The sequence below is a fragment of the Poecile atricapillus genome, chromosome 4 (assembly GCF_030490865.1).
Source record: "Poecile atricapillus isolate bPoeAtr1 chromosome 4, bPoeAtr1.hap1, whole genome shotgun sequence".
Classification (NCBI taxonomy): domain Eukaryota; kingdom Metazoa; phylum Chordata; class Aves; order Passeriformes; family Paridae; genus Poecile; species Poecile atricapillus.
Window position 1 is genome coordinate 43,760,986 of NC_081252.1, and position 27,291 is coordinate 43,788,276.

The following is a 27,291-nucleotide window of genomic DNA, read 5'->3' on the forward strand; positions in this document are numbered from 1 at the left end:
TGATGTCATTGCCCATAAATCCCACATGTCATATCATGAAGCAGTATGATGGTTTTTTTTCAAAATCTGGATGCTGCTTTCAGGAAAATTCTACAAGTCTCTTCCAAACAAGTTTTGTAGAGATTTGTGTTCTTCTGCACTCATCCTATAGTCTTCTGACAGACTCCCAAATATTAGCAATTTTTTCAGACTAACGAGATACTCAGTTAAAATGCACTGTTTTTCGATAAAGAGGAAGCTTAGAGTAGTTTAAGAGGTGTTCTTTGTATGTTATCAGTCCAGGTAAACATGTAGTGTATTTTAGTAGTAGGCAAACATGTGTAATACTTCAAATGAATGCTTATGTTTAAGAGATTTTGCAAAGCAGATATTTGCTTGGATGATTACTTGAGCTGTTGTGGACATAGGATTAATCTTCTCTTCTTTGCTGATAGTTTCAATTAATTTCTTACTCATGCATGTGAAAAAAGAAGCCAGGTCTTAGACATGTGCTGTCTGCTGTGATATTTGAATTACAATACATGTATTAAAGCTGGCCGTTTTGGTATAAATTGCATCTTTTCTGTAAACTACAATCTTTTCTTGTTTTTTTTCTGTGAAGAGAACTGCTTGATTTCTTTTTGAATGCTTTAAAAGTATTCATTCTGTTAAAAGTGTCTGACCTAGATGAGATTTTGGTAAACCTCTCCATACACAAGCACTATAGAATAAAAAGGTCAAGTACATGTGTCCAACATAGCTTTAAGTAATACCATTTGATATTACATTTATGGCTGAGATCACAAGAACACATGGGTTTTATATGGATGTAATTACCCCATTGCAGGGATTAATTATGGATGAAAGTTAGATGTCCTCTGAAGTAGACAGGAAATTGATGCCATTTCAGACAACTCCATTCACCAAAAAAAAACCACCAAGCCCACTGTCTCTTAGGAACTGTCACCTTTAGCAGCATTTGTAGTTTTACAATCGAGCAAAAAGGAATGTGCTACAACTGTTTAGATGACATGGACATTTGCATTTCAAAAGCTTATTTTTCCTCAATAATAAAACCAATGAAACAAAACCAGAGTGGGTTTGACAACATTCGATAAAATAGGATCACACAAATGCGTGTCTTCTACTATTTCTATAAAATTAGCTAGTTCCAGAAACCTTTAAGTATAGAAATAGGTATTCCTGTGGGTTTTTTAATTTAAGAATACTTCTAAGTTACCTTTATTGTGGTACAAGAAGAGTAGTATTTTTATTTCAGTAGTACTCATTGAAAACTAAAATAATATCCATCTGCATAGAGTTAACCTACCACTAACCACTGAATCTCCTGAGGTGTAACACAGTAACTGGGTACAATAAATTTATCTTCACTTGTAGAAGCTCCAAGCTTATCTGTTGTTTTACCTTCTCCATCTTTGAAATGCCAAGTCTCACACCCCTTTTTGTTGAGGCATTTTTGCTGGACAGTGGCTCCTCATTTGACACACTCCAAATCTTTACATGCTGCTAAGCTTTCACGCTTATTTATGTTTTTAAATTATTTCCCAGGTTTTTAATTATTTCTCTGGCTACTTCATTCCTGCCTCCTGTTAGTATTCTCATGTCGAGGTAATGAAATTCGAAAAGGAGAGATGCAATCCTTACTGCTATTTCAATTCAGCTGTAGCCAAAAGTAGAGGGCAATTTTAAAACACATCCTTATTACTGATCCAATGTCTTTTCACACATTAAAAGGAGTAGTTGGTTTTCTCTATCAATTCTGTAAGTGACCGTTACTGTAGAGCCAAGGCTGGCTATTCTTAATATCACCTGTAAGATTTTACTGTGCAGTATTGTGGCTGATTTAACTTTAAAGGGGAAAAAAAATCAATGTGAAACTGTAATCCTAACTTGTTTTTTCCAAGGCTTAGATAACTGATACAAAATATGAAGTGGTTTACAAACTGTCTTGAAAGCAATTCACTAGCTTTACAAACAATTAACAGTCAGTTTGTCTTTATGTCGCAGTTTCCTTTCATAAATCATATATGGTAAATTATTTTTTCTGTTGGTAGTATTTTTCCTGTACCTACAGTGTAACTTTGCTTATAGGAATGGTTTAATAAAAAACACATTTCACTCTAGTGGGGGAACATGGTACATTATTCCAATGCACATAAAACATATTAATGATGCTGTAATAAAAGATGCCCTATCTAATAGCCAGTCCCTAGAGTGATGGTGATATTTCAATAAGAGGATGACTGAGCTGTTGTAAACCTTGGGGTTTTGAACCAAGGATTTGCATACGATTATTTGCTTATGCACATACCTAGTGGCTTACAAATTTACACTGGAGGTGTTGAGGTAAGGTAGAGTTGTGTAAAAAAGGTTGTCTTGAAGGTGAACTCAGCATGTCTATTCTGTTTTTTAATATGGATTCAAGTGGAAATTCTGTGGGCTTGCAAGTTGATCTGCATGCAGTGGTTGGCTTATGCATCTACATAATTAAATGGTTCGGGTAGGTGAATGGTAATTACCATGTAGAGGTCTAAATCACCATGAAGAAAAGAGGTTATAGGTTATTTTCTTTTGGCCTCAGTCATATACCTTTGATCTACAAGTGGACTGCGGTAATTGTGATATCATGAAGCCTAAAAAACAGCAAAGGATTAGAAAACCTATATATTGACTTGCACGTTCAATCAACTTGCATATGATCTCAGCAGGAAATTCAAAACAAAAGCTAATTTATGGAAAAATATGGAGTTCTAATCACAGTTTAGCTCCATGGGGTTCCAAATAACATACTACAATCTCTACACGCAGATGCTTTCATCTTACATTTCAGATTTGGTGACATTCCAAAAGTTCTTATCAAGCCTTATTATCATCTTTTATTAAAGCTTATTACATTTATCCTTATTGCATGTTTGCTGTAATATTCTGTCATTCTTAATATGGAATAAAAAAAGCTTTGATCTTTTTAGCCAGTCATGAGATGAAAATAAGCAACACAAGTGTTTCACTATATAGTATAAACTCCCAGCTCGGTGTGTCCTTTGAACATTGCATTAATTGGCCCCTGTTTCTTTTTCCTTTGGTTCATAAATCTTTTCATCAGACTGCTCTTCTCTGTGCCATCAACATGCAAATAGGCTATGCATGATCATATAGTACCACTTAATTATATCCTTCAAGCGATTTGTGGTGGTTTTGTTGGGTTAGAGTTTGGGGTGGTTGGTTTCTCTGTAATAAATAAAGCTTTTGAACTATAAAAATGGTTGGATCACTTCATCAGTGCTCTTATCTAAGAAAGGTGTTTCCAATTAATTTTGAGACATTTCATTGTCATTGCTCCTCTTAATGCTGTGGGGGTGTGATCTGAAGGACAAAGCAAGACTTCGGTTGGAGTTGTGAAAAAAAAAAAAACCTAGAATAGATAAAAAAAACAGGAGCCTTGACTCTTTTCTAGAAAGCAAGTTTAAGGAAGGAAAGGAAAGAGTTATAGAATGAGAGGCAATAAAATAAAGAAATCCCTGAAGGAATACAGAAAAGTTATTAGCCTGTAGTCTTAACCTGGGAAATCAGGGAAATTTTCTTCTTCCCCACAATATTTTAAATTATTTATTATGACTTTATTAGATAAAAACCCCAAAATTTACAGAATGGTTTTCCTGTCTTTGTATGAGCAAAACATCCTTGTCTCAAAAGAGTCTGCAATCCAACATGCACTTTCCCATCATTCCTGTCATTTCTGTACTTGGAATGATTTTTCACCATCTTTTCAGACTGAACAACATTAGATGGAAAAAAGAAAAAAGTTATGTTGAGGAGAAAGCCCAGGATAATACTAAAGGCTATATAGGTATAGCTGAGACTATGACAAAATGGAGTAGGTTTGCTAGTCATCAGAATTAATGGGCAAATCTGAAACAGGACATAATAGATACATCTTATTTAAATGAGAGGCTACTCAGAAATAATCTTTGTTTCTGTTTTAAGAAGTCTGGATTCTCCCTTAAGCTTTGAATGTGCCATGTATAATGCAGTTGACAGAATCAGACCATTGTTACATAAAAGTCCCTGCCTTGACAACTGAAATTAGACATCTAGCCATACAAGTTTCCAGAGGAATAACTGTTCCATCTTGGGGTGACTATAGTAAAAATATTTACACCAGGACTACCACACATCTTTCTTAACGCTTCAAAGGCAACAATACTTTAAAGTGCTGTGTAATCATCTTTGGTTAGCAGTCAGAAATTTTATCCACAGTAGATAGCTGATACACCTTTGTTGCTAAATTTTTTCTAGGCAAATTTTTTTGATGTTTTGCAAATTCATTGTTAAAAGGTTCCAAGAGAAAATGAGGAGTAGACTGGACAGGTTGGATTTTTTTTTGCAGATAAAACAGTAAAATCAGTGGACCCATTCAACTCTTCACAGTAAAAGGGAAAATACCCATTTTTCAGTTACTATATTGATCTTGATAGGTATTGCTAAGTTTTTCATATAGCACTATACTAAATGTTTTACATTCAGTGTATATGTTCAGCAATTTTATATGATGCTGCTGGTGTCTAATCTTTTGAAGGTGCTCAAAAGCATGTATTTTAAAGTTATTTTAAATTTAGAAATAACAGGAGTTTTATTGATTTGAGAAAAACAGTAATAAATAAAGAACTTGTCTTTGTAACTTTTAATTCATTTTATTTAAGATTTTAATTGACTATTTTTAATTCACTATTTGATCTACAGCAACATCCAAGGTATCCTATTATCTTAGAAAAAAGCAAATGAATGCAAATCACTGACAGTTCATTTGCACATCTTCTGGTCCACTTCAGGTCCTTCAGAATAAAATAGGTTTAGATTCTAATTATGGCTGCAAGAAAAATACATGGAAGATAATTTTAAAAACCACTTCAATGTTCAAATATTTCATTTTAAAATGTATTGCCAACAGGGAGATGAAATAGAAGATAATCCTTCAACAAGATTGAGCAATAATTGCAATTTGCTTAGTTTAAATTATAATCTTTTTGCATTGCTTTAAATATAGATTATGTTCACTTTTCCTTATGTTCAAGTGTGCATAAAGATTTTTCAATTAATTTTAAGGAAGCAATTTTTAAATCATGGTTTGAAAATATCAGTACCCAGAAATATGTAGCAGTGGCAGTCCTGGAACATGAGTTCAATGACTTAGCAAAGAGCTCATCTTCAAGGAGAGCTTCATGAATAATAGGAGTTGATTACAATACCTTGTAAAACACATGGGACAAGGGAAGGAGGGTCACCAGTATCTCTTCAGTTCCTCTTGCCAACTTCCCCTACAGTGTTGAGTTCTTTATGTTCATAAAACATATGCCATAGGCCTTATCTCCAGAGGTTCTGAGGAGATGATTGCTCTTCAGGGACAGTGTTTTTTCTTTCTGCTGTCTGGTGTTAATTTTTCATCTGTTGCTAGTCTAAGAAAAGCTGGGGGAATACTCTGTTTCATCTTCTTTCCACTTTAAAGAATCCTCTAACCTGTGAATTATTGTTCTCCTGAAATGCCATGTTACCTTTAGAATTCTTTCCTGCAAAAAACAAGTTGCCATATTAAGAATGGAAGGTTTGAATTGATGGCACTTCTGACTGATGCTTCAGAGGGTTACCTCTTCCATTACTGTAGGACTGCTTCTGTGAATAAAGCCTCTGCTTGTATGTGTATGGTTTTGTTTGTGCATCCTTATGATCTGCATCTGTGATTCTTTCACCTGCACAGCTCACAGAGTGTTTGCTATGCTCTTTGTGTTTCATGTGACCATATTTGTCACTTACAGTACTTTAGAAAAAGTTGTGGTTGATCCTGGTGAGTTATGATAGAGACAACTTTGGATTTTGACCAGAACAATAAATAAGTTTCTCTGGCTTTTACAGTATATTGCTACCTTTTCCTACAAAGGAAAAAAAAAAAAATCTGATAGTCATAAACCCCATATTGTGTGTATATTCACGTCAGAAAAAATTGTTTTCTGTTCAAACCTACACTGGATACTGGATCATGCTAATACCTGTCTATTTCCTTTGTGAACTAGATGTCCTATCCTCATAGCATTTAAGTGTACGAGAAGAGGGAAACAAATTCAGACAAATCCACTTCTTGCTAAGCAGTAGAACAGCTACAGTACAACATTAATTGGTTTTGTGTTACAATTCTTTTCTGTGCCTCTCAATTTTGGCAGAAGAGAACTTAGAGATACTGAGCAAGGCAGCAAATGCAGCAGGTATGCAGTCAAATGCAGCAGGTAATTGTCATCCCTCACAGTTCTAGTTCAGCCACTTAGTAACTTAAATTATCCATCTTTACCACCTACTGATAAAGGACTGACTTCTTTTTGGATGCACGAAAGTCTTGGAGAGGATTTTGAGGTGATAATACAGTGTATTTCTCAAAAACAAGTGCCTTGTAAAGGTAATGCGTAAAGCATCGAATTACTAGCTCGAGAAAGGAGCAAACAAATGGCCAACTTCTTTCTGAAGGTTATTGTAAAATGTTTTACACAGTGTAAACTAATGATGGTTTTTTTTCAAGCATTTGCTGTGAAATGTATTCTTAGTTGCTATTTTAATTATTGAACAGACATGGAAGGCTTTGTAGACTGATTACAAATCAAAATAAGTAGACTTCAGTTACACAGTGAAAGACAAGATCAACCAAGCTTGAAAAAGCAGTTTTAAGATGGTTCAGAAATTCTTCAGTGAACTGTGTGGTGACAGATGGCAAGATTACCCAATTGTCTGCAACAAATAACATTTTTTTGTTAGCATTAAGGCTGCTGTTGGTACAAATGCACTCCTTTAATTTGCGTTTTGAATTTTTTAATAACCCAGCCCATTTGGTAGGGGGAGGGGAAAGGGGAAGGCAAGAGCCAACTATTAATTTGGTTACTGCTTTTATGTTTGGGATTTGTTCTGGTGAATTTAGCCATCTTCACCAGCACCACACACACTCACAGACGCTGGTAGTATGTTCGTGCCAAGAGCAGCCCAGATCCAAGAGAAGTTTCTCAGCTCTGAGACCTCTTCTTTCCACTCTGTTAGAGGGAATGCACTCCTCGCCATTTAGACTATCACCATACTCTAAAGGCTGGCCATGCAGATAATTTGTCCAGTAGTGGTACACCTTAAACAACTCAGTCCAAAAGTAAATGCTAGCTACCATGGCTTTGGTAGCTAGAGATTACTTTGCAGAATAGATGTAGGGACTGAAATAGTAGAATAGGTAGACGATCCTAGAGTCTTAGGTTTAAGATGGTAGGTTTTTTTCATAAATTAAGTTAAAAGTCATTAAAATTAATTAAAATTAGGTTTAATTTTTATTTGCATTTTTAAAAACGTAACTATTTAATCATAGGTGAAATAGTTAAAAATGGAAAAAACCTTAAAATCAACAAACCATCAACCTAACACCACCACCATGTTCACCATTAAACCATGTCCTGAAGAGCCGTATCCACTGGGTTTTTTAGCACTTCCAGGGATGGTGACTTCACTGATTACCTAGGAAGTTTGTTCCAATATTTTCCAATCCTTGTCATGAAAACATTTTTTCTTAATACCTAATCTAAACTTCCCCTGGCATAATTTGAGGCCATTTCCTCTTGGGCTGTTATTTGTTACATGGGAGAAGAGATTGACATCTTACTACAGCCTGCTTTCAGATGGTTGTAGGGATCATGAGGGTCTCCCTGAACCTCATCTTCTCTGGGCTAAGCAACTCCAGCTTCGTCAGCTGCTCCTCATAAAACTTGTGCTCCAGTCCCTTCACTAGCTTAATTGCCCTCCCCTGGACGTGCTTCAGTACCTCAATGTCTTTCCTGTAGCAAAAAGAGCTGGACACAGCACTTGATGTGTGGCCTCAACAGTGCCAAATATGCAGGGCAATCCCTGCCCTGCTTCTGCTAGTCACACTATTTCTAATACAGGCCAGGATGCCATTGGCTTTCTTGGCTGCCTGGGCAGTGCCTGGATCATGTTCAGCTGCTGTCAACTAGCACCCTCAAGGTCCTTTTCTGAAGGACATTCTTCCAGCTACTCCTCCCTGAGCCTGTAGCACAGCATGGCATTGTTGTGATAAGTGCAGGACTTAGCACTTGGCCTTCTTGAACCTCATACAACTGGCTTTGTCGCACTGATCCAGCCTATCCAGATCCCTTTGCAGAGCCTTCTTACTCTCCAACAAATCAAAATTCCTGCCCAACTTGGTGTCATCTGTGAACTTGCTGAGGGTGCAGTTGATCCCCTTGTCCAGGTTGTCAATGGAGATTTTAAACAGCATTGTCTCCAATACTGTGCTGTGGGGGTCACCACTCGTGACTGGGTGCAATTCCATTCACTACCAACTTTCTGGGACTGCCCATCCCGTCATTTTTTAAGCCAGCAAAGAGTACACCCAGCCTCACCATGGGAGGGTTCTCTAGGAAGAATGGAAGCCAGGGAAGCCAGGTTCTCTAGGAGAATGCTGTGGGAGAAAGTATTAAAAGCTTTACTGAAGTCTTGGTAGACAACATCCACAGCCTTTCCCTGACACACTGAGTGGATCAGTTTTTTTCAGAAGGACTCCAGGTTGGTCAGGCAGGACCTTCCTTTTGTAAACCCCTGCTGGATGGGCCTGATCCCCTGTTTGTCCTGTTCATGATGGCACTTGAGATGATCTGCTCCATGACCTTGCCTGGCACTGAGGTCAGGCTGACAGGTCTATAGTTCCCTGGAAGCTCCTTCTGGCCCTTCCTGTAGATGTGCGTCACATTATCCAACTTCCACTGACCTGGAAGTGAGTGGAATCATTTACCAGGGCTGCTGATAAATGATTGGAAATGGCTTGGTGAGCTCTTCTGCCAGCTCCCTCAGTACTCAGGTGAATCTTGCCTGGCCCCATGAACATGTATGTGGCTGAGTTGCATAGCAGGTCACTGACAATTCCCTTCCAGATTACGTGGCCTTTGTTCTGCACCCTGTCTCTTGTCTCCCAGGTCCAGGACTGGATACCTTGATGACAGCTGGTTCTGTTATTAACAGCTGAGGCAACAAAGGCATTAAGTACCTCAGGCTTTTCCTCAACTTTTGTCACCGTTTTTCCAAGAAAGAATAGAGGGTTTGGGACCCTCCTTTTCTTTCTGATGTGTGTGTAAAATCATTGGTTCTCTTTTATGGCAATGGCCAGATTAAGGTGGGCTTTGGTCCTCCTAATTTTCTCCCTGCATGGCCTCATAACACCTAGTAGTCCTTCTGAGCTGCTGATGCCTCTTTCCAGGGGTGATAAACTCTCCCTTTCTTCCTGAGTTCCATTTAAAGCTCTCTGTTCAGCCAGGATCATCTACTTCCCCACCCACCCACCTTTTATCACAAGGGGATGGCCTACACCTGTGCTTCTAAGGATTTCCTTCTTTAAAGCACATCCAGCTTTCCTGGACTCCTTTTCCCCAGATATCATCATCTGTTTTTCTGCTTAAAAAGCCATCCTGTTCCACAATGGAAGCAATCATCCCAGTCTTGATAGAAGTAAAAGGAGACTTTTGTTAGGGTTTGTGGACGCGTTTGGAATTTTGACAACCTGTCTTTTCTCCCATCTCCTGAGAATTCATCTATGCTTGCAGCTGTGGATTATTTGGGTTGAGTTGTGATCTGTGACCACAGCCATTGCAATCTGCCTGTCTTCTGGTTGGAGGCATCTGGCATTCTCACACAAGTCCTTGCTGCCATCAAAATTACACCAGTATTGAAAGAAAGTCATTCCTGTGTTGGTATCCCCATAGATTTGGCGGAGTCAGAACTAGTGACTCTAGGAAGGGTCTCTTGGGTTCACTGTCATTGTCTAACACCAAATAAATTCCAGATTGATTGGGAATAAACCAGACCTGACAGGCAACATCTAATCCAAAAATCAAGAAACTTTTTTACGTTAGATTTGGGACAAAAATAGCAGCAGGAAATAATGAAATGCCTTTTGCTGCAAATGTGCTTTAAGTTTTGATTTATATATCAAATTATTTATAAAATGGAGTAAACCTACTGTTTCTCTAAACACAGAAACAGAGGAGGGGATTGATCTCTTACATCCCCATCCCAAAGCTGAAAGAAGGCCTGCATCCTTTTCTAGATTGAAGGAAATCAGACAAACATGTACACCTCTGCATTCTAATTGCATCATTCTCCCTTTGGAAATTCAGAACTAGTTCATACCATTTGACTTGAGGGTCTCAGACATCCCCCAGTACCATGTGCTGCTAAATTCATAATAGATTTATAATAGGCTCAAGAATTTTTATTACAGACTCAATTTTCTTATAAAACTGGTAAGGACATAAAGTTTGTTTTTATATTGATGTCCAGCTGAGAGAAGGCAAATTTTGATTGGCAGAGTAGTTCCTGAGCTTGTCTTCATCAGTCGATTTAATCATGTTTCTAAAGTTCATCATCTCTAAAGAAGTTCTGCCTTGTAATCAGATACTTCAGCAACAAGCCTGTTTCTTTCATGTTGTTTTCATGTTTGTTGTGAAAGGAGAATTCTCTAAATTACACAGTACTAGCTCAAAGAGATTGCATAGTTGAATTATTTAGTGTATTAGTACACACTGTAAGTTTTGTCATTGGAATTGTCTAGCAACAGTTTTCATATGCTTAAAAAAATATTCTTACATTCCCAATCTGTGAAACAGCTGCATTTATCCATCTGTTCATTTTCATTAAACAGTGTGTATTGAACTTTTTTCTAGTTCATTGTCAAAGCTGAGAAAGGAATAGTATATTTAAGGGATACACTTAACACTCCCAGTCTTTGACAGTAAACTACAGTGGGAGTCACATCAGTACAAAGACAAAGAAAAGGTAGTTGTCACTTATATTCCAGTAATTGCAGTTATATTGATGTAATCAATATTGATCCCACAGTCCATGCCTTTGAAGACTTCAAATTCCAGCTGTTTTGAATTACAGGGGAATCACTAGAAGGTCATGTTGGAGCTTCCCCTTCTGATCTCCCAGTGCATGAAGAGGCACAGGGCATGTACATAGCACCAGCGGATGTTAATGATGTTCTAAGCTCCTGTGTTTCTAGAGTTACAAAATGAATGTCATTTTCTTTTTGTTCTCCAGAAAAACTAATAAAAGGGATAAGAAGATATCAAAGTTAAGAGAGTGATTTAGATCTCTGGACTTGAAAACAAGAAATGTGCTGGGTTTAAATCATGAAAATATTTAGCTGTTTGCAGTCTTTCATTGCTGCCGGTGAAATGAACAGGTGTAACAAATAGTAGAGTTTGACCCTAGGGATTTTAGTGAAATATATTAAAACAGATGCACTTGTCAGGTGATTAATACATAAATAAGGATTTCAGCTGAGGTAGGGTCAAAATAATAATGGCTAATTCTAGTGATGTGCCAGAGATGGTGGTGGTCAGATTTATGGTTTAACAAGAGTTGAGAGGGGATAAAAGAAAGATATTTTTAGGGTCAAGGAACATTCTACATTATAAGGTTTCGACAGGCAATTTAAGGTCTGGGAAAGAAGCATAATCGTAGAGTCAGAAACTTGGAATTAAGAGACTATGTCATCTGTAGTGAGGGTTTCAGTCTTTGAAGTATTCAATAATAGGTCTTTAGTTGCATTTTGGTTTTTTGTTTTGCTCAGGATAAGGGGGAGGCAAATACCTGGCAGACAACCTCTTAATTCAGTAGTTTTTATTGCCTGGCTAACTAAACTTCCATTGATGCTTGCTCATCTCAAGTAAGAGTTGCCATGGTCAAAACAGAGAGATGTAAAGATCAGAGATGAAAACAAATGGAATGAAGAATTTTTTGTCATTTGCATAGAGGGAATGAATAAATTAGTAATGTTGACTATAGCAATAATCTTGCTTCAGAGGGAGAGAAGTAGCAGAAGCAACAAAGTACAGTGAATTATTTTCCTTATATTTTGCACTAATAGTTAAAATACATGATTACAGATTTATTTTTTTTCCCCAGTGTATTTTTATTCCCTAGTAGCACTGAAAGACTATTTTAGACGCTTTGCAGATAACTCTTGTCATGGAATGAGCAAACCAATGTTCCACCAAGAGTAGAGTAATTACAATAAAATTAATTTTGGTAGCATTATAGAGACATTGGAAGAGAGGAAAATAATCCACAGGCAGCATGAAATTGCTTGAGACTATCACAGTATAGCACTAAGATAGGGGTTTTTTTCATATTTTTGCTCTAAAAGTTTAGATGCTGAGTTCATTCCTTAATCCCTGGTGATCAAGGTTCCTTAAATTCCCGCTAACGCTATGGAAGGTTGATTCTGTCTCATAATTAACTTAGCTAAACTCTTTAAAATGGTATCACCTTTCAAATTACTGTGGTTGTGGGGAATTAAGTCATTCAGAAACCTAATTTATGCATTACCATTATCAGAGCAAAGTGTCCCAGTGTTTCTGGATCTGTTCATGGCCTCGGCCTCGTTTTGTAGACTAGTGTGGGGAATGGGAGGTTGTGCAGGGTGTTGTTGACAGCATGAAGTGCTCGTGTCTTAGGTTAGCCCTGCAACACCCACAGCACCCTCCTTCCTCTCCTCCTGAAGTTTTTCTTTCCCCTTTCTGTCTAACCAGGACAGATCCATCTGCTGGGAAAATCATTTATTATAGTAGGTCATTTAGAAGTTCACTTAAATTTGCCTCTTCAGAAGGATCAAATATGAAAAAAAAAAGGAAAAGAACATAATTACTGCCTGTCCTTTTGAGCATTGATTTGGGACCGGTAAAAGACTCAAAATGAGTCTGGTGAGCTTTCTGTCAACTGTGTTCACTGAAAGCACTGTATTGTTAAAGGACGGTGGTAGTAATTGCTTTGTGCCATTGCTGAACTATTAGTCTGCAAATGCTTGTTCATGTAATTTAATTTTTTTAATGTATGAGTTGCTATTCCACTGCAAAGCATGGGAAGTCATTATTTGTGCAATTTATCGTTGTGGTTAAAAGCATCAAATAACCTGTATCCTCTACCACCAGCAATGCATCTGTTTGGCCTCAACTGGCAGTTGCAGCAGACTGAAAATGATACATTTGAGAATGGAAAAGTGAATTCTGATACTGTGCCAACACATCCTGTAACAGTTCCTGCTGGAGACAGTGGTAAGTGAAATGACACCATCTTTTTCTTCCTTCTTTTGGGGCATTTCCTTCCTTTGTATCTTACTTATATCATCAAACTTTAACAGTTTGTGAAAACTGAACATTTGTAAGTAATAGTAATTTTAAATAAACAGGAACATACAATTTCTCCTACCTAGCATGTGAAGGGGCCTATGGATCCTGAGCAATAATGCTAATCTTGCTAGGAAAGGTAGCTGTCAATCAAAATTCCTCACAGGAATTTACATGTGATATTTGATGAGGATAGGAGAGCTCTCATCGTATCTAGAGAAGCAGTTTACTGTTATTTCTGTTTACTCTAAAATATACGATAATATTTTTTGTTGTTGTTGTGGGGTTCCCAGAGATAGCAGGATGGTGCTGAGGCTGGCTGGGACCATCCTGCCATTCTGAAGATTTTGCTCCAGAAGTCGCACTTCAGGAATAATTTGCATATTTTTGAAGCTTCTCTCGTAGCTGTGCTTAGAAGGCAATTCATGATCAAGGAGCTTCGTGTGGCATGATGACCTCACTATGGAATATCTTGGGTTTTTCTCTGCAGAGGTTGACGTTCTCTCTTTTTTTTTTTTAATTTCTCTCTGAAACTTTATAGGTCAGATATAATATGTACATTTGTTTTCTCAAAGTCTCTAGCATATAATATTGAGTCTGAATCATCCAACCAATATATAAAGCAAGAAAAAAAACTTTCTTAATTTTGTTGGAAGAGCTTTTAAAATACAAACCACATAAAGGGATTATTTTTTATCGACCTTTTTCCATGTTGCCCTTTAAGATTCTCAAAACATTTAGGAGCTTGTGCACTTTTGGCTAACAGAGGCTTCAAAATCAATAGGTTTTGAATGGAAAACTTGATTTAAATGGTTGATGTATGCAGTGTTTGCTTCATTACACAAAAATCCATTTTCCCATTCACAAGGTACATCTGACCTCCTTACCACTGAGAAGGAGGAAGCCTCTGCCAGCAATTGACATCTTGAAAATTTTTCAAGTTATCACAGCTCCAAGTCATAAAAACGTTGTAGCTCTGTTCACCCCTTTTGTCATCTTTGTAAGCCTGTGAAACTTTTCCAGTAGGACATTTTCTTCTCGTTTCCTTTGCCTTCCTGGGTTTTACTTAGTCATTATCATTTCCTGTGTTATTCTTATTTGTTTTGAATGAAGAGCAAAAAGCTACTATGTGGTTAATGAATATTGATGCTGCAGTGACAGCTCATCATCCCATTGGCTTCTGCATTCAATAGCCAATATACTTTCTTTTATAAAATATATTGATGTTTTTGTAAATATTTTATAAACGCTTATTGGGTTTTTTCCCCTTGATAATTTTTAAATTTCTTTAGCAAACTAAAACCTGTTATACACTGCCTCAAAAATAAAAGTAAATAACAAGGATATCAAATGCATTTTTCCTTCCTTATGTGCTTAAATGCTGTTCAAGAGAACAGGGTTAATTCCACCCACTTAAAATGCTGTCCTCTGCAGAATATGGTATGTGGTCATTTATCAGCATGCATCAATACTAAACAACAGACAGACCAGAGAGTACACATTTTAAACCACAGAGGAGGGACCAGTTAGGCAGAAGGGAAAGTGTGATCACTAGATGTGAAATGTGAGGAGCGGGGCCCCTGGGCTATCACACTGGTTACTGAAAACTGTAAAGAAGAATCAATGAAGCCTTGATTCAGATAATTTGACAGCAGAAGAACTTTCAGTACCACCCTTCTCTAGTCCCCTGGTAATGTCCTGATCCTCTGATTTGGATTTGAGAATTTTCAACCACCATAATAGTAAATGTGAATGAACATGACATTTCATGTTTTGATTTAGAAAATGGAAAGGAAATTATGACACTCTGAAGATTTTTCTTATGCTTATTGAGATACAACAGGGAACAAAGAATAATTAACGCCCTAACCTTAGGGTGACAAACAGCTACTGACAGTTTTGAGAGAGGTGTTGGGGTGCTAAAGGGGCATGTGGCTACAAAGTAAAACCAGCTTTATTTCAGTGAAGAGCATAAGAGTCTATAAGTGTATTATCTGCTGAGTGTTGAACCCCAGAAACAGGCATTCCTGGGAAGCTGGTTAATGTATTTGATAAATGGCACTTATTCAAGCTGTCTAGCTGATCTTTTCAGTAGTACAAGGCAGTTATTTTTCATTTGAAATGTAGAAATAGGGGAAGTTGCAGATCAATATGGCAAACAAGTGTTTATTGTTTAGTGATTACCAGTCATCAGTGGGTGAATTTATTCAACACAATATGCTTAAATTTGAAGAAAAAAGTAAAAAACAAATGCTTAAATAAACTGAAATAGTGAATACAGATCCATCTTCTAGAATAACACACTAATATTTATGAAAGGTTAAGTCCAAATTTAGAAAAGTATTAGACTCATCCTGAAGTGTTTAAAAACTGGTTTCTTCAAGATCAGATATTTCACTGTCTCTCAACAGCACTCTGATCAATGTGATAATCCCGTGGGACATTTTCAGTGACTGCAATGCCGCTGTGACATAGCTCCAATGATGATACAAGTTCCCACTCAAGGCCTCTCAGCAGTGCTTCTGTACCTGTTTAATTCAACAGCAGGCTTGGTTCATCTTGAATGCACAAAAAGTGGCGAGGATCAATCTGTGACCTCACCTGGCATTTCAGATTTTAATCTAGTTTTTTTTACAGTCTAAATGTTTGCAAAAAGGTTGCGTCAGTTTGTTCCATCAAATGATGAATAATGTAGGATTTGAACATAAAAGACAAGGCTGAATTGTCAGTTCTTCAGAACACTTGTATACAAACAAGTGAGCATCACATGAACATGCTTATCACATGTACTTGGATTTAGTTTAATCTTTATAATAGACTAGCTGATGAAGAAATATGAATTGATAAAAACACAGCAAACCCCAAAACTATAATGACAGTTCCATTTTTCTTTGTATTGCTTCACTCAAGCCTCACCTTCATGTGCTGGATGCTTAAATACGGCATGGCTTGCTTAGACATAACCAAAAATAGGTAACCAGAGCTGTAGCATTTGTTATTATTGAAGAAATGCTCTTATATTTAATGTAGAAAAGATTATATTCGTTCTCTTGGCTACCTGTGTTTATGTATGTTATTCTTAAAATCTCTGTATGCTGCACTTCAATCTTTTTTTTTTTTAATGTGAGACTCTATTCTGAAAAACTCCTGTTAAAATGCTAGTGAAAAAGGGAATAGTTTAACATAGAATATAAACCGTTTCCATAATGCTTCTCCTTAGGGATGTTACAGCATTTTTAGTATGTAGTTATTTGTGGTATCTTTACCTTTTTATTTCCAAATTATTGAATTCCTGGGATCTTCTATTCAAAAAGATTGTCAGTTAACATTTTTCTGAGGTAATTCTAAATGTTTGAAGATATATATGAAGGATGATTGAAAGTCAGAAAGGAACACTAATTTTTTTATCTCCTTATTATTCTAACCCATCAGGAAAATTAGGAGGATTTGCACAAGAAAACAACACTATAGATTCTGGAGAACTTGATATAGGCCGAAGAGCAATACAAGAAGTTCCCCCTGGGATTTTTTGGCGATCACAACTCTTCATTGATCAGCCACAGTTTCTAAAATTCAATATATCCCTTCAGAAAGATGCATTGATTGGAGTATATGGTCGAAAAGGCTTACCACCTTCACACACTCAGGTGAGATCTGCTTGCATTCAAAGTGGCACATTATTGAAAACCATGATCTTTTGTATCTTTTTTCTCTCTCAGGATTACATTTTTTTCCATTTTGCTGATTTTTATTTTTGTTATTTATACTTTATTGATCTCTTGTGATAACCAGAATATTTGTAATGCTCTTGTGTTGGGATCTAGAATAGGGGCACAGGGTATCCTTATTTATGAGCTGTTCTGTTGCCAAATCAGTGATGCATCACATATGGAGTTGTTTCATGCAGAATTTATAGGTACTTTTTTTATTCTTTGGTATATGCACATATTTTAAAAAACCTAAGCAAACTAATACAGAATCTTATGGCCACACATAAGGTGTGGTTGAGAGTTCCTGCAAACAGAAAATTTCCAGATTTCTAAAAAAGAAGACGAGCAAATACTACAGTATTTACAGCTTGGTATCTCACTAAATAAAAACGTAAAAGAAAAAATGTATGATATGTATCTACAAAGATAAAGTGAGCTGGGGTTTTTAAAGTGACAATCTTCACTAGGCATCTAGCATCTTGAAACTTTGTTCTTAAGTGCCCATGGGGATTTATGCTGTTCCTTCCCTCAGAAGGGGGAACAGAAGAAATCAGAAGGTTTCTAATGACACCTTTTATTGCATATGGTCACACTTCCTAGTAGCAAAAAAACACTTTTTAGCCTTAGTGATAGAACAGTTAAAGTATAAAGGAATGAACAGTCTTCAGGAGTGGCAGGAGAAATGAATAATCAGTGCCTCAGATTGTATTTTAGCATCACTTGTATTAATATTATTTTAAAGATTTAAAACCCTCCAAGATTAAATTTCTTTCAGCAAAATATTTCTCCAAGTGCTGGCTCAGATCCATTTTTCTACCTGAATAGGTATTTTAGCTCATTTTCTTCTACCCCATTTGAAGAAACATCTTTGTGTCTTTTATTTTGTGTGTATGGATTTGCCATGGACAGAAATCTAAGTATAACAACCTAATGGCATAATTGTATCAAAGCTTGACTGATTACGTCTGATACGTAGTTTTAACAGCAAATCCATAGCTGTAAAATTAATATATTTTAATTCAGTCCCATTTTTTTAAATTTTGATTTTCATGCTACTGGACCATTTAATTTTTTGGGTGTTTTTTTTTATTCAGGCATAACTTTTAAAATATGCACTATATAGAAATATATTACTAATATATTAATAATTATTACACTTACTTAACAGTCGCAAACCACAGAGGAAGGATCAGCAAAGCAGCTAAAGTCATGGAATGTTGCATTTACTTCATTTTGTCGTTTCCATTAAAGTACAAACACTTTACTGAATGCAGGAAGTATACTCATGTTTACTTAAAAGTTTGATCTTTATAATAATGATTAAATAGATTTTCTTCAGACCTTCACGTATGAACACCCACCCTCAGGCTGGCAACAACCACATGAAATTCTAGCGTAAAGAAAATTGATTCAGAAAGTTATCAGCCATTTGAAATAGGGGTTTGTAATACAAATGCCATCTCAATGATAACCATAATAACAGGAGTTAGGGGAATACATGTGTGGCATGAATGAATGAAACTGAAGAAGCTGATCTAGACTATGCATTCATATGAGAAGTTATGCAAGTAAGTACATCTATTAAAAAAATGATCTTTACTTGATTCCTTATCCTGTCAAAAGAGTGAAATTGGAGTGCTTTTTATCCAAAAACGCAGAGACTACTAAATCTGTTCCCTGTCCTCTGTGTTACACAGACTCCAAGTTCTTACTACTGTTTAAGTATGACACAACAGAAAGACTAATATGTGAGTGGTACTTGGCATTTTGGATATACTGTTCGCAGGATATAGGTCAAACTCTCTTGTCCTATTTTTGCCTGGTATATTATTAGAGTATCTTTTACAAACCATTGACTGACGCTTGATACATTGAAAAATTAGGCATGCTTACTTATCAGTGCCCTAGTGAACTTATAAGGCTGCTAAAGCTTCCCAAGGATACAGGTTTATCAGAATGTTTTTATGGCCTTGAACCCAGTGATGTCCAGGTTAAGTGCCTATGATAAAGCATATATGTAATCTCCTAAAAATGCAGTTTCAGTAAACACTTGGGGTTTTCTTTGCAACCATGTTCCTTCATGTGGGGAAAAAAATGGAGTAAAAGACATCTTGACAATTTAGACCTTTTTCCAACAAACTCCTAACACAAGACTTTGATGAAGACACAACTTGTCCTGGTAAAATACATATTTAACTGAAGTAGGTTATGTAAACAAAATAAGGTATTTTGGCAAAAAGACATCTAATGAAATAGAACACTGGGGGGATTGCAAGCATAAGTCCATTTATTGCTCTCTTAGTTTCCCCAGCTCTTATGGCTTGTACTGACAAAAGTTCCTAATTGCAAGCTGGGCATAGTTAATAGGGGCAGACTAACAGCTGATGGTGGCTTCACTGCATCCTTTCATTCCACTTCCATCCTTCACTTCCATCCTGTCCATTAGACAAGGCAGCTCTACTCATGTGGCTCCAAGTGTCACGGGAACATAGCAGACAAACACATGAATATCTTTGCTGAGTTTGGTCAACAGCCCATCTAGCCTTATGTCTGTGATAGTGGCCATGAGCAGACAGAGAGATCAATAAAGCAGCATGATAGTATCCATAGTTATTCCTCCCACAATATGCTTTTGGCCTCCAGAGTTTTAAGACTGAAGTGTTGGAGTCCATCAGGGCAAGGGGTTGATAAGGGACTTTGCCCCAGGCCCTGAAAAGAAGGATATCCTGTATTTGGGGTGAGGAAAAGCTTACCCACAAGACCCCCTGAGTAGCTATATGGTAATCGTGCTAGAATGTTCTATGGTTTCTTTGTTATTACTGGTTAAATTTTGTCACATTAATTTACATATTCCCAGTCCCCAATTCTTATCGGTTCCTTCCCCTCAAACTCCACCCCTAACCTATGTTATATAAATTATTGTAACACCCTTGACCCTGGCCTTTTGTGTGCATCCCCATATGCTGTTTGGATTCCGTGTCTGTTATTTTGCTTATATTTTTCGGGTCACACATTCATTCCTGTCCCTCTTTATTGCTGCCACCCTCAGACCTCACACTGATTATCTCCGAGCTAGCACCCGGCCAGACCATCTGGGCCCAGCGTGCTACACTGAAGGACTCTGCTGAGTGAAATATGCTGTCTTTGATTTCTCTACAAATCTTTGACAGATTCTTTTTTCCTGTGAATTTGCATAGTCACCTTTGAATCTATGGAAGCTTTTAGCTGTGACTTTTGCAGCAGGGCTTAACTACACATCTCACACTGTACTCCTCAGTGTGTTTTGAGACAGTAGCTTTTGTTTTACACACTGTTGGTAGTGTTTTGGAAGAGGCAGGGCAGAATTTCTCATTCATTTCTTCTCCATGCTACCCTGGATTTATGGATCTCTAGTGTTATCAGTGAGTTGTATTTTTTCCAGTCTATTTTATAATTCTTTTTATGAAAGCTTTTTCAGTCCTTTGGACATCCGTTTCTGAATGTTCTCCAGTTCAAATGCAGCCTTTCCAAGGTGTGGAGACCAGAACAGCACAGAATATAAAAGCTGTTTTACTATGATGGTTTCATTCAATGCCTTAATGAGGTCTGCTTTTTTTCCTTTTAAATTATCGAGCTTGTATTTCCATAATCTGTCTACCATAGCTCAAAGATCTCATCCTATAATGACAAAAGTTGGCTCAGAGCCCATCTCTGGATGTGTAAAGCTAGGGTTGTTTCATGAGGACTTTGAAAAGTAGGATCTCGCTCACATATATCACTTCGTGTCTGTGTCTTTTGAATCCTATCTGCCCTTATCTTCTAGTCACACAGAATGACAAGTGCTAATAACAAAATTTATGCAAATGAGCAACTGCTGCTTGTTTCTCAAACGTCAGTATTTGAATTTTCAGATCTCACATTAAATAATAGAGAACTCATTACTTCTTGCACTCTGCCAGCATTTGTAAAGTTACCTTGTCACCTGTCCTTCTTGCTCCTATGCCTGTGATACCCTACACGTGTAACCACACAGCACAATTTTCTTTAGCTCGCTCCTTACTCCTTCAGTATTTCTTCCAACGTCTGCCTCCTCTCCACTGTCACCTTTGACTGTAATGCAAAACTTACTTCTTATATTTGCCAACTTGTTCATTTGCCACCTTGTTCTCCACTTCTCTCCTGTACCCTTTGCCTGTTTCTCCACCTCTTTTTTGTACCCAGTTAAAACCTGACAGCGATGAAGAGGACACTGTAGTCAATATCTGTCTCTAACTGTACAACCTGTGGTACCAATTATCCTACCATTGCAGGGGACATAATAAAAGTATGATAGAAATAAGCTTGGGAGAGATGTCAAGAAGTTTTAGTTTGCACCCTTGTCTTGTAATAGGATGAATTATATATAAACTCTTACTATCAATTGCTTAGAATTCTATTATTAAACAGTAACAGAATGCAGAAAATTTAACTCTTGTTCAGTCCCATAATCCAAAACAATAGGGATATAGCATGTAGGAAATGGTTTGATGTATTCAGGACAGAATTTTTGGTTGCTTTGCTGTATTGTTTTTAGGTGCTAAAATTAATCTCAAACACAGCTACTATTTGTGTGTCACAGACTGATCTGAGATGCATAGTTTTCTTTCTGGGGAATCATAAATAAATCAACCAGAAATAATTGACGGTGGCTGTCCATTCAAAACCCAATCAATGCAAGCCTGAAAGTCTTTGTGACACTTTCTAAAAATGTCAGTTCCATTGCACCCAGAGAATCAATATGTTTATTTAAAGAGACTTTTAAGAATAAAAAAGAGGCTTTGTTTTAAAGCAAAACTGTATGGAATAGTAGGACAAATCATCACATCACTCAATATAAAGGAAATTTATCCTCATAGGAGGAAAATAAAATTGGTATGGTTATGCTTATGAAGATTTTTCCAGTCTGTTTTTGTTACCATGTCCCAAATATAAAAAAGCATCCTCTAAAAGGGTTAGTTAAAATCAATTATTGTTTTTTGCTGGGGGACAGAATGAATTTTAAATTCCCCTCTGTATGGCTTTTTAAGTGTAGTCTAAAATGGTATTCTGATAACAGCATATGTCCTTATTACATTACAGATACAAAATAGTGAATTGTACTGTGCTTGTCAGCCATTAGTGGCCAATCAAATGGTGTAACCACTTGTTTCTGTATCAAAAATACAATTTTAACCTGAAATTGTCCTTCTACAAAAGTGGTCTCTTGCCATATACAAATTACTAAGTCATAATTAATTTCTATGTATGACCTTCTAAAACTCAGAGCTCCCTGAGCCTTCCCTTTTCAAAAATATTAAAACCACCAGAGAGGAAGGAGTGAAAAAAAGCCAAAATTGTTTTTCTCTCTCTCACAAAATAAGATAAATATTTAATTCTCTGACAAATGAGAGTGTTGAACAGTTTTGAATAATTGTTCTCCCAAAACAATTGCATTAGTTTCCATGTGGTGCAGCATATACAAACCTGCTGAGGTACCGGCTTCTGCGCATTCTAATCACATTATGTTCTATTCTGCTCATTCAGACATAGCTAGAAAAGTGTCTCAGGTATTGATAGAGTCATATTAACTATGCATGTCTTTCACATCCTGGCTGGTGGGAAGATGATTCTGATGACTGGGGAGGAGCACCAGTGAATTTAAAGAATATAACATAAGTACTTAAACCCTTGTTTCAGGACAGAGGCTATCATATTTTCTTTTGTCCCAGGAGCACTTTCTGAAGGTCACAAGTCATGGTGTAAAATCACTGATCCTCTGGTCCTAGGAACAGATCTTATCCCAGCTCAGGTGAATCAGTGGTTCCACATGCTGGCCTTTAATTGAATAGGCCCTGGATGTAATTTCATTTCAGAGAGATCTTCAGCATGTGGAAAGATTGATGGTTTATGTGCTACAGTTCACTTCATATGATAAACATGTGTCACAGTAGAAGTGAAACTTTGAACAGTCTTAAGTAAAAGCAGAGACCCTCTACCACAAGCAAAAATTTTCTTTAATTTTCCTACCTGTTTAATTTTGCTCTATACATATTGATCTTTACATGTTCAGCATGCAGAAGACAACTTTCAAACCATGAGAACAGACTCCAGATAGTGTAAAATCAGTGTAGAGCCTGGAGCAGTTTTATTCCTCCAGGTGCCGTTAGCCCTAGTTAAGGTGCATAAACATGCATAGCATGCATAAAAACTTGTGTTGTGAGTTTGCTTATTTTAAAAGCGGAGATGCTGCTACATTTTTCCAAGCCTTGTGATAGTTGTTAAAATACAGTATGTGCTGTCCATTGACCTGAAGTACCATAGGGCTTGGTCAGTTTGTCATTTTTGATAGTTCCAATGTTTTCTACTTTCCATCACCTGTTTTGAGCTTCTGTGATAGGAAGTAAAGCTCTTGCTCTCCTTCCTCCAGAATTCCAGGCTGTACAAAAGGGGGATTGAGCAGTTAATCCTTCATCTGAAATTAAATGAAGAAAAGTAGATTATTGGATTATTTATTATTGGATATTATTATTAGCCCATATGTATGTAACACAGTTTGAAAATAGCTCTCACCTGTAATTAAGGTGCCAGTCATGACTGCAGACTCATTTCAATTGCTATTTTCTTCCCCTACTATGTAATGGGTTCATTGGCCACTTTCTACTGAAAAAGTCATTCTAATAAACATGAGAACTAGTTGGTTATTTTGTTTGAATGCTTAGCAAAGAGCAAAGAAATTAGAAAGGATTGTTTTCAGCTCCTGCTGTTTCCCTGCTCCAAAAGAAAACTCTTGGTCTAAATATAAGCATACTGTCAGGGTGGTGCCACGGTCATCCCATGACTTGTCAAGCTCCCGTCTGTGCTTCTTTGCAGTATGACTTTGTGGAGCTCCTGGATGGCAGCCGGCTGATTGCAAGGGAGCAACGCAACCTGCTGGAGTCGGAGCGAGCAGGACGGCAGGCGAGGTCTGTCAGTCTCCACGAGGCAGGTTTTATCCAGTATTTGGATTCTGGCATCTGGCACCTGGCCTTTTATAATGATGGGAAAAATGCAGAGCAGGTGTCTTTTAATACCATAATTATAGGTAAGCATAATCTTTAAAGCTTTTACAAAATGCTAGCTTGAGGTCAGGTTTTTTAGGAATTCATAGATAGGTTTTCGTAGTTAAATGATCTGACTTTGTTTTTTGCAGGTTTTCCATTTATGTGTTTCTTTTGCTACTCAGAATAAAACAGAGTATATGTTTCAATTTCTCGATCTAAGGCTTAAGAGTTTTAATTTCTTAGTGTAAGGCATAAATACTTCAGGTGAAACAGTGCTTGAAAGGAGGATGCTGTTTTGAAGTATTTGTTAAATGGCACAGGACTAGATTTTAAGTATGGAGCTTATATAGTTTTACACTTATAATTTTAGCCTTTTTGTTGGAATGTATGGTTCTAAGATACTGGGGGCATCAGCAGTAGGAAATCACAGCTGTTCCTGCTCTTCAAACAAAACAAATGTAAACACTTCCCCGGGAGAGAACAAGCTGCCAGTTAGTAGTGGTTCAAATGAAAGGTACTTCACGCAGTGGGCACCTGTGAATTATCCTTCTCTTTTTCCTTTTAGAGTCTGTGGTGGAATGCCCCCGAAATTGCCATGGTAATGGTGAATGTGTTTCTGGATCCTGCCATTGTTTTCCTGGGTTTCTGGGCCCTGATTGTTCCAGAGGTAAATCAACCCAATGCTTTTCTCAAGTCAGTTTAAGCAAGCATGAAGACAAATCCATCAGAAAAGCAGCATCTCAGATGTTCTTCTTTATAAAGCTTTGGTGAAGATCTTTACTTTGATTGTTCTGCTGTGTTCTGTTTCACAGCAGCCTGCCCGGTGCTGTGCAGTGGCAATGGGCAGTACTCCAAAGGACGCTGCCTGTGTTACAGTGGCTGGAAGGGCACCGAGTGTGACGTGCCTACGAGTCAGTGCATCGATCCCCAGTGTGGGGGACGGGGCATTTGCATCATGGGCTCTTGTGCCTGCAACTCTGGGTACAAAGGAGAAAACTGTGAAGAAGGTAAATGCGTAAATATTTATGCCAGCGCCAGCTGTTGTCGGTCAGGTTAACAGCTGGCTCATTCAGCTCTATGAATTTCTCTAGATTTAGATGTTATGCACTAACCCCGTTTCTTCAAAAATCGTTTTACAATATTACAAATCAAGTTTTGGAATCACTAGTATCACTGAATTCTACAGAGTTATTGAACTCTATTTATTCTCAAGTAAGCAGTGGGAAAATTCAAAGTATCATGCATGTAATCTTTTTGTTTGCCAGTATATTTGGGTTTTGTCTGGCTGAAGTCAGCTAAGAAGAAAGCACATGAAACACATATGTAGGAATTCTTACTGAATTTTCCAAATATAGAGTAATTGTTAATTTATTGCATTTGTTAGTATTTGCTTCCACTGACTAGATTGTGGAAAGTGCTGTTTCAAATGCATCAGGGGGGAAAATGATGCATTATTCTTGTATTCCAGAGATGTGCATAATAATATTTATTCTGGTGTGCTGCAAAATGCAGTTCATTTTCCATTCTATTTTTTTTAGGGAGTAAAAACTGCTATTTTCTTCCCCACACAAATTGATTTTATTGATCTCCACATACGAAGTAATGCAATTAAGTCTCTGGAATTAAATTTTCAGACCATTGACCCTACAAGTGTAACATCTTACTGAGTCAAATTGCTAAATTAAATCTCATAATCTAAAGCACAAGTGAATTAAGACAGATAGACAGAATGCAACTCATTCATTTCTGAAACAATCTGGGGGTCTTATACAGCTGTCAAAACTATGTAACAGTGGATTGGTTCAGTTGTACCAGGGAATAGTGCTGCAGAGAGTCCAACACTTACTACATTATGATTAGGCAGAGTCAAGATGAGTTGCCCAAGACCCAAAGCCAATCTTGCTGTAATTCAGAAAAATGAGCAAACCTGTAAAGATTCTCCATTGATTCAGCAGTAACCTGTAATTGTCTTGATGTCAGTTATGTGCATGCACAAAATTTACAGGATCAGAAGGTGATGTGAAAGGGAGGTGTTGTAGCAAGGAAAATTGCTTCTATGCAAGAAGTGAGGACAGAGAGTGATTTACTTTGTAGCCAGAGAAGGGAGGCTGGCACAAAGAGATCTTAGTCCATTCCATCTTTTCCTCATTCATTGCAATGAAAGAAAGGTGAACTTCTCAGCTTCAGCCTACTAATATTTACTTTCAAGGTATATGCAATGCTGCCTATTTAATAAGGTTTTGAAATGTGAATTAAGCCCAAAGGTGCCATTAGCACCTATGGGTTGATTACTGTTGTTAGGATTGACAGGTTTAAGCTGATCTTTCTCATCTCCCTGCAGCGGATTGCTTGGACCCAGCCTGCTCCAGCCACGGTGTGTGCATCCACGGTGAGTGCCACTGCAACCCGGGCTGGGGTGGCAACAACTGTGAAATCCTGAAGACAATGTGCTCTGACCAGTGCTCTGGTCATGGCACCTACCTTCAAGAGAGTGGTAGCTGCACCTGTGATCCCAACTGGACAGGTCCAGATTGCTCCAATGGTAAGTGTTAAAAGCACTGACATTTTATAAAATGTTGATGTCTTGAATAGCAGCATTTTAACGACATTATTGTGTTAGGACCTGACCTGCTGAGCTGATTGATCACATTGAGTTGACTTCAGCATGAACTGTAAATTGATTCAAAGGTTCAAAATAATTGATGAGTTTGAGGGATTTGAAAACCTATGTATTTGTTTGTATCTTTTAGCTAATATCCTTTATCTGGTAACTTTGGGTATTTCGCAAGCTAGTTCAGAATGTTTCTTTGCATGATATGGGTATTTCCTAATACATCTACTTAGGAACTTAAAATTACACTAGTGAAGCCAGGGACATTCACATTTTAAGAATCTCCCCAGATAATTTGAGGTAATTTTCCTGAAAAACAGATAGCCTTCAAGTTTGAAAGCAAAGGGAAAGCAAGAATGAGTCTTAAACAGCTTTCAAGGCAGGGTGCAGGCTGCCAGGGTAGAAGGAGTTGGTAGGAGTGAAGAAGCAGAGGAATTTCTTGAAATATGGAACTGTGCTTATTAAAACCATCATCTGAGCTTAGAAACAAAAGGAGAAAACTGGAGGTACTAGCGCAGAGAGCAGAATCTAAATATTTATAAAGTATGACAGCTGCTTTTTGACAAATATGAGTTTTTAGAATCTTTGGTAGCCACATATCAAAAAAGAAATCATGTCTAACTGTGAGACATGTATTTGCGTATACCAGTTCATCTAAGAACTCAGACATTTTGTTAATGAAAACTGAACACATGGGCTAGCTGGGTTTGTGCCAGCTT

General features: G+C 37.3%; 1 protein-coding gene across 2 annotated transcripts in view; it reads left to right on the plus strand.

Annotated features, from left to right (window-relative positions):
* Positions 1–27,291, plus strand: part of TENM3 (teneurin transmembrane protein 3) — a 419,680-nt gene that overhangs the window by 306,562 nt on the left and 85,827 nt on the right. For both annotated transcript variants that reach the window (XM_058837712.1, XM_058837711.1), the window contains exons 10-15: positions 13,020–13,142; positions 16,647–16,861; positions 23,792–24,002; positions 24,527–24,628; positions 24,774–24,968; positions 26,303–26,503. In XM_058837712.1, the coding sequence (XP_058693695.1) occupies positions 13,020–13,142; positions 16,647–16,861; positions 23,792–24,002; positions 24,527–24,628; positions 24,774–24,968; positions 26,303–26,503 (1,047 nt within the window). The remainder of the gene's footprint in view (positions 1–13,019; positions 13,143–16,646; positions 16,862–23,791; positions 24,003–24,526; positions 24,629–24,773; positions 24,969–26,302; positions 26,504–27,291) is intronic.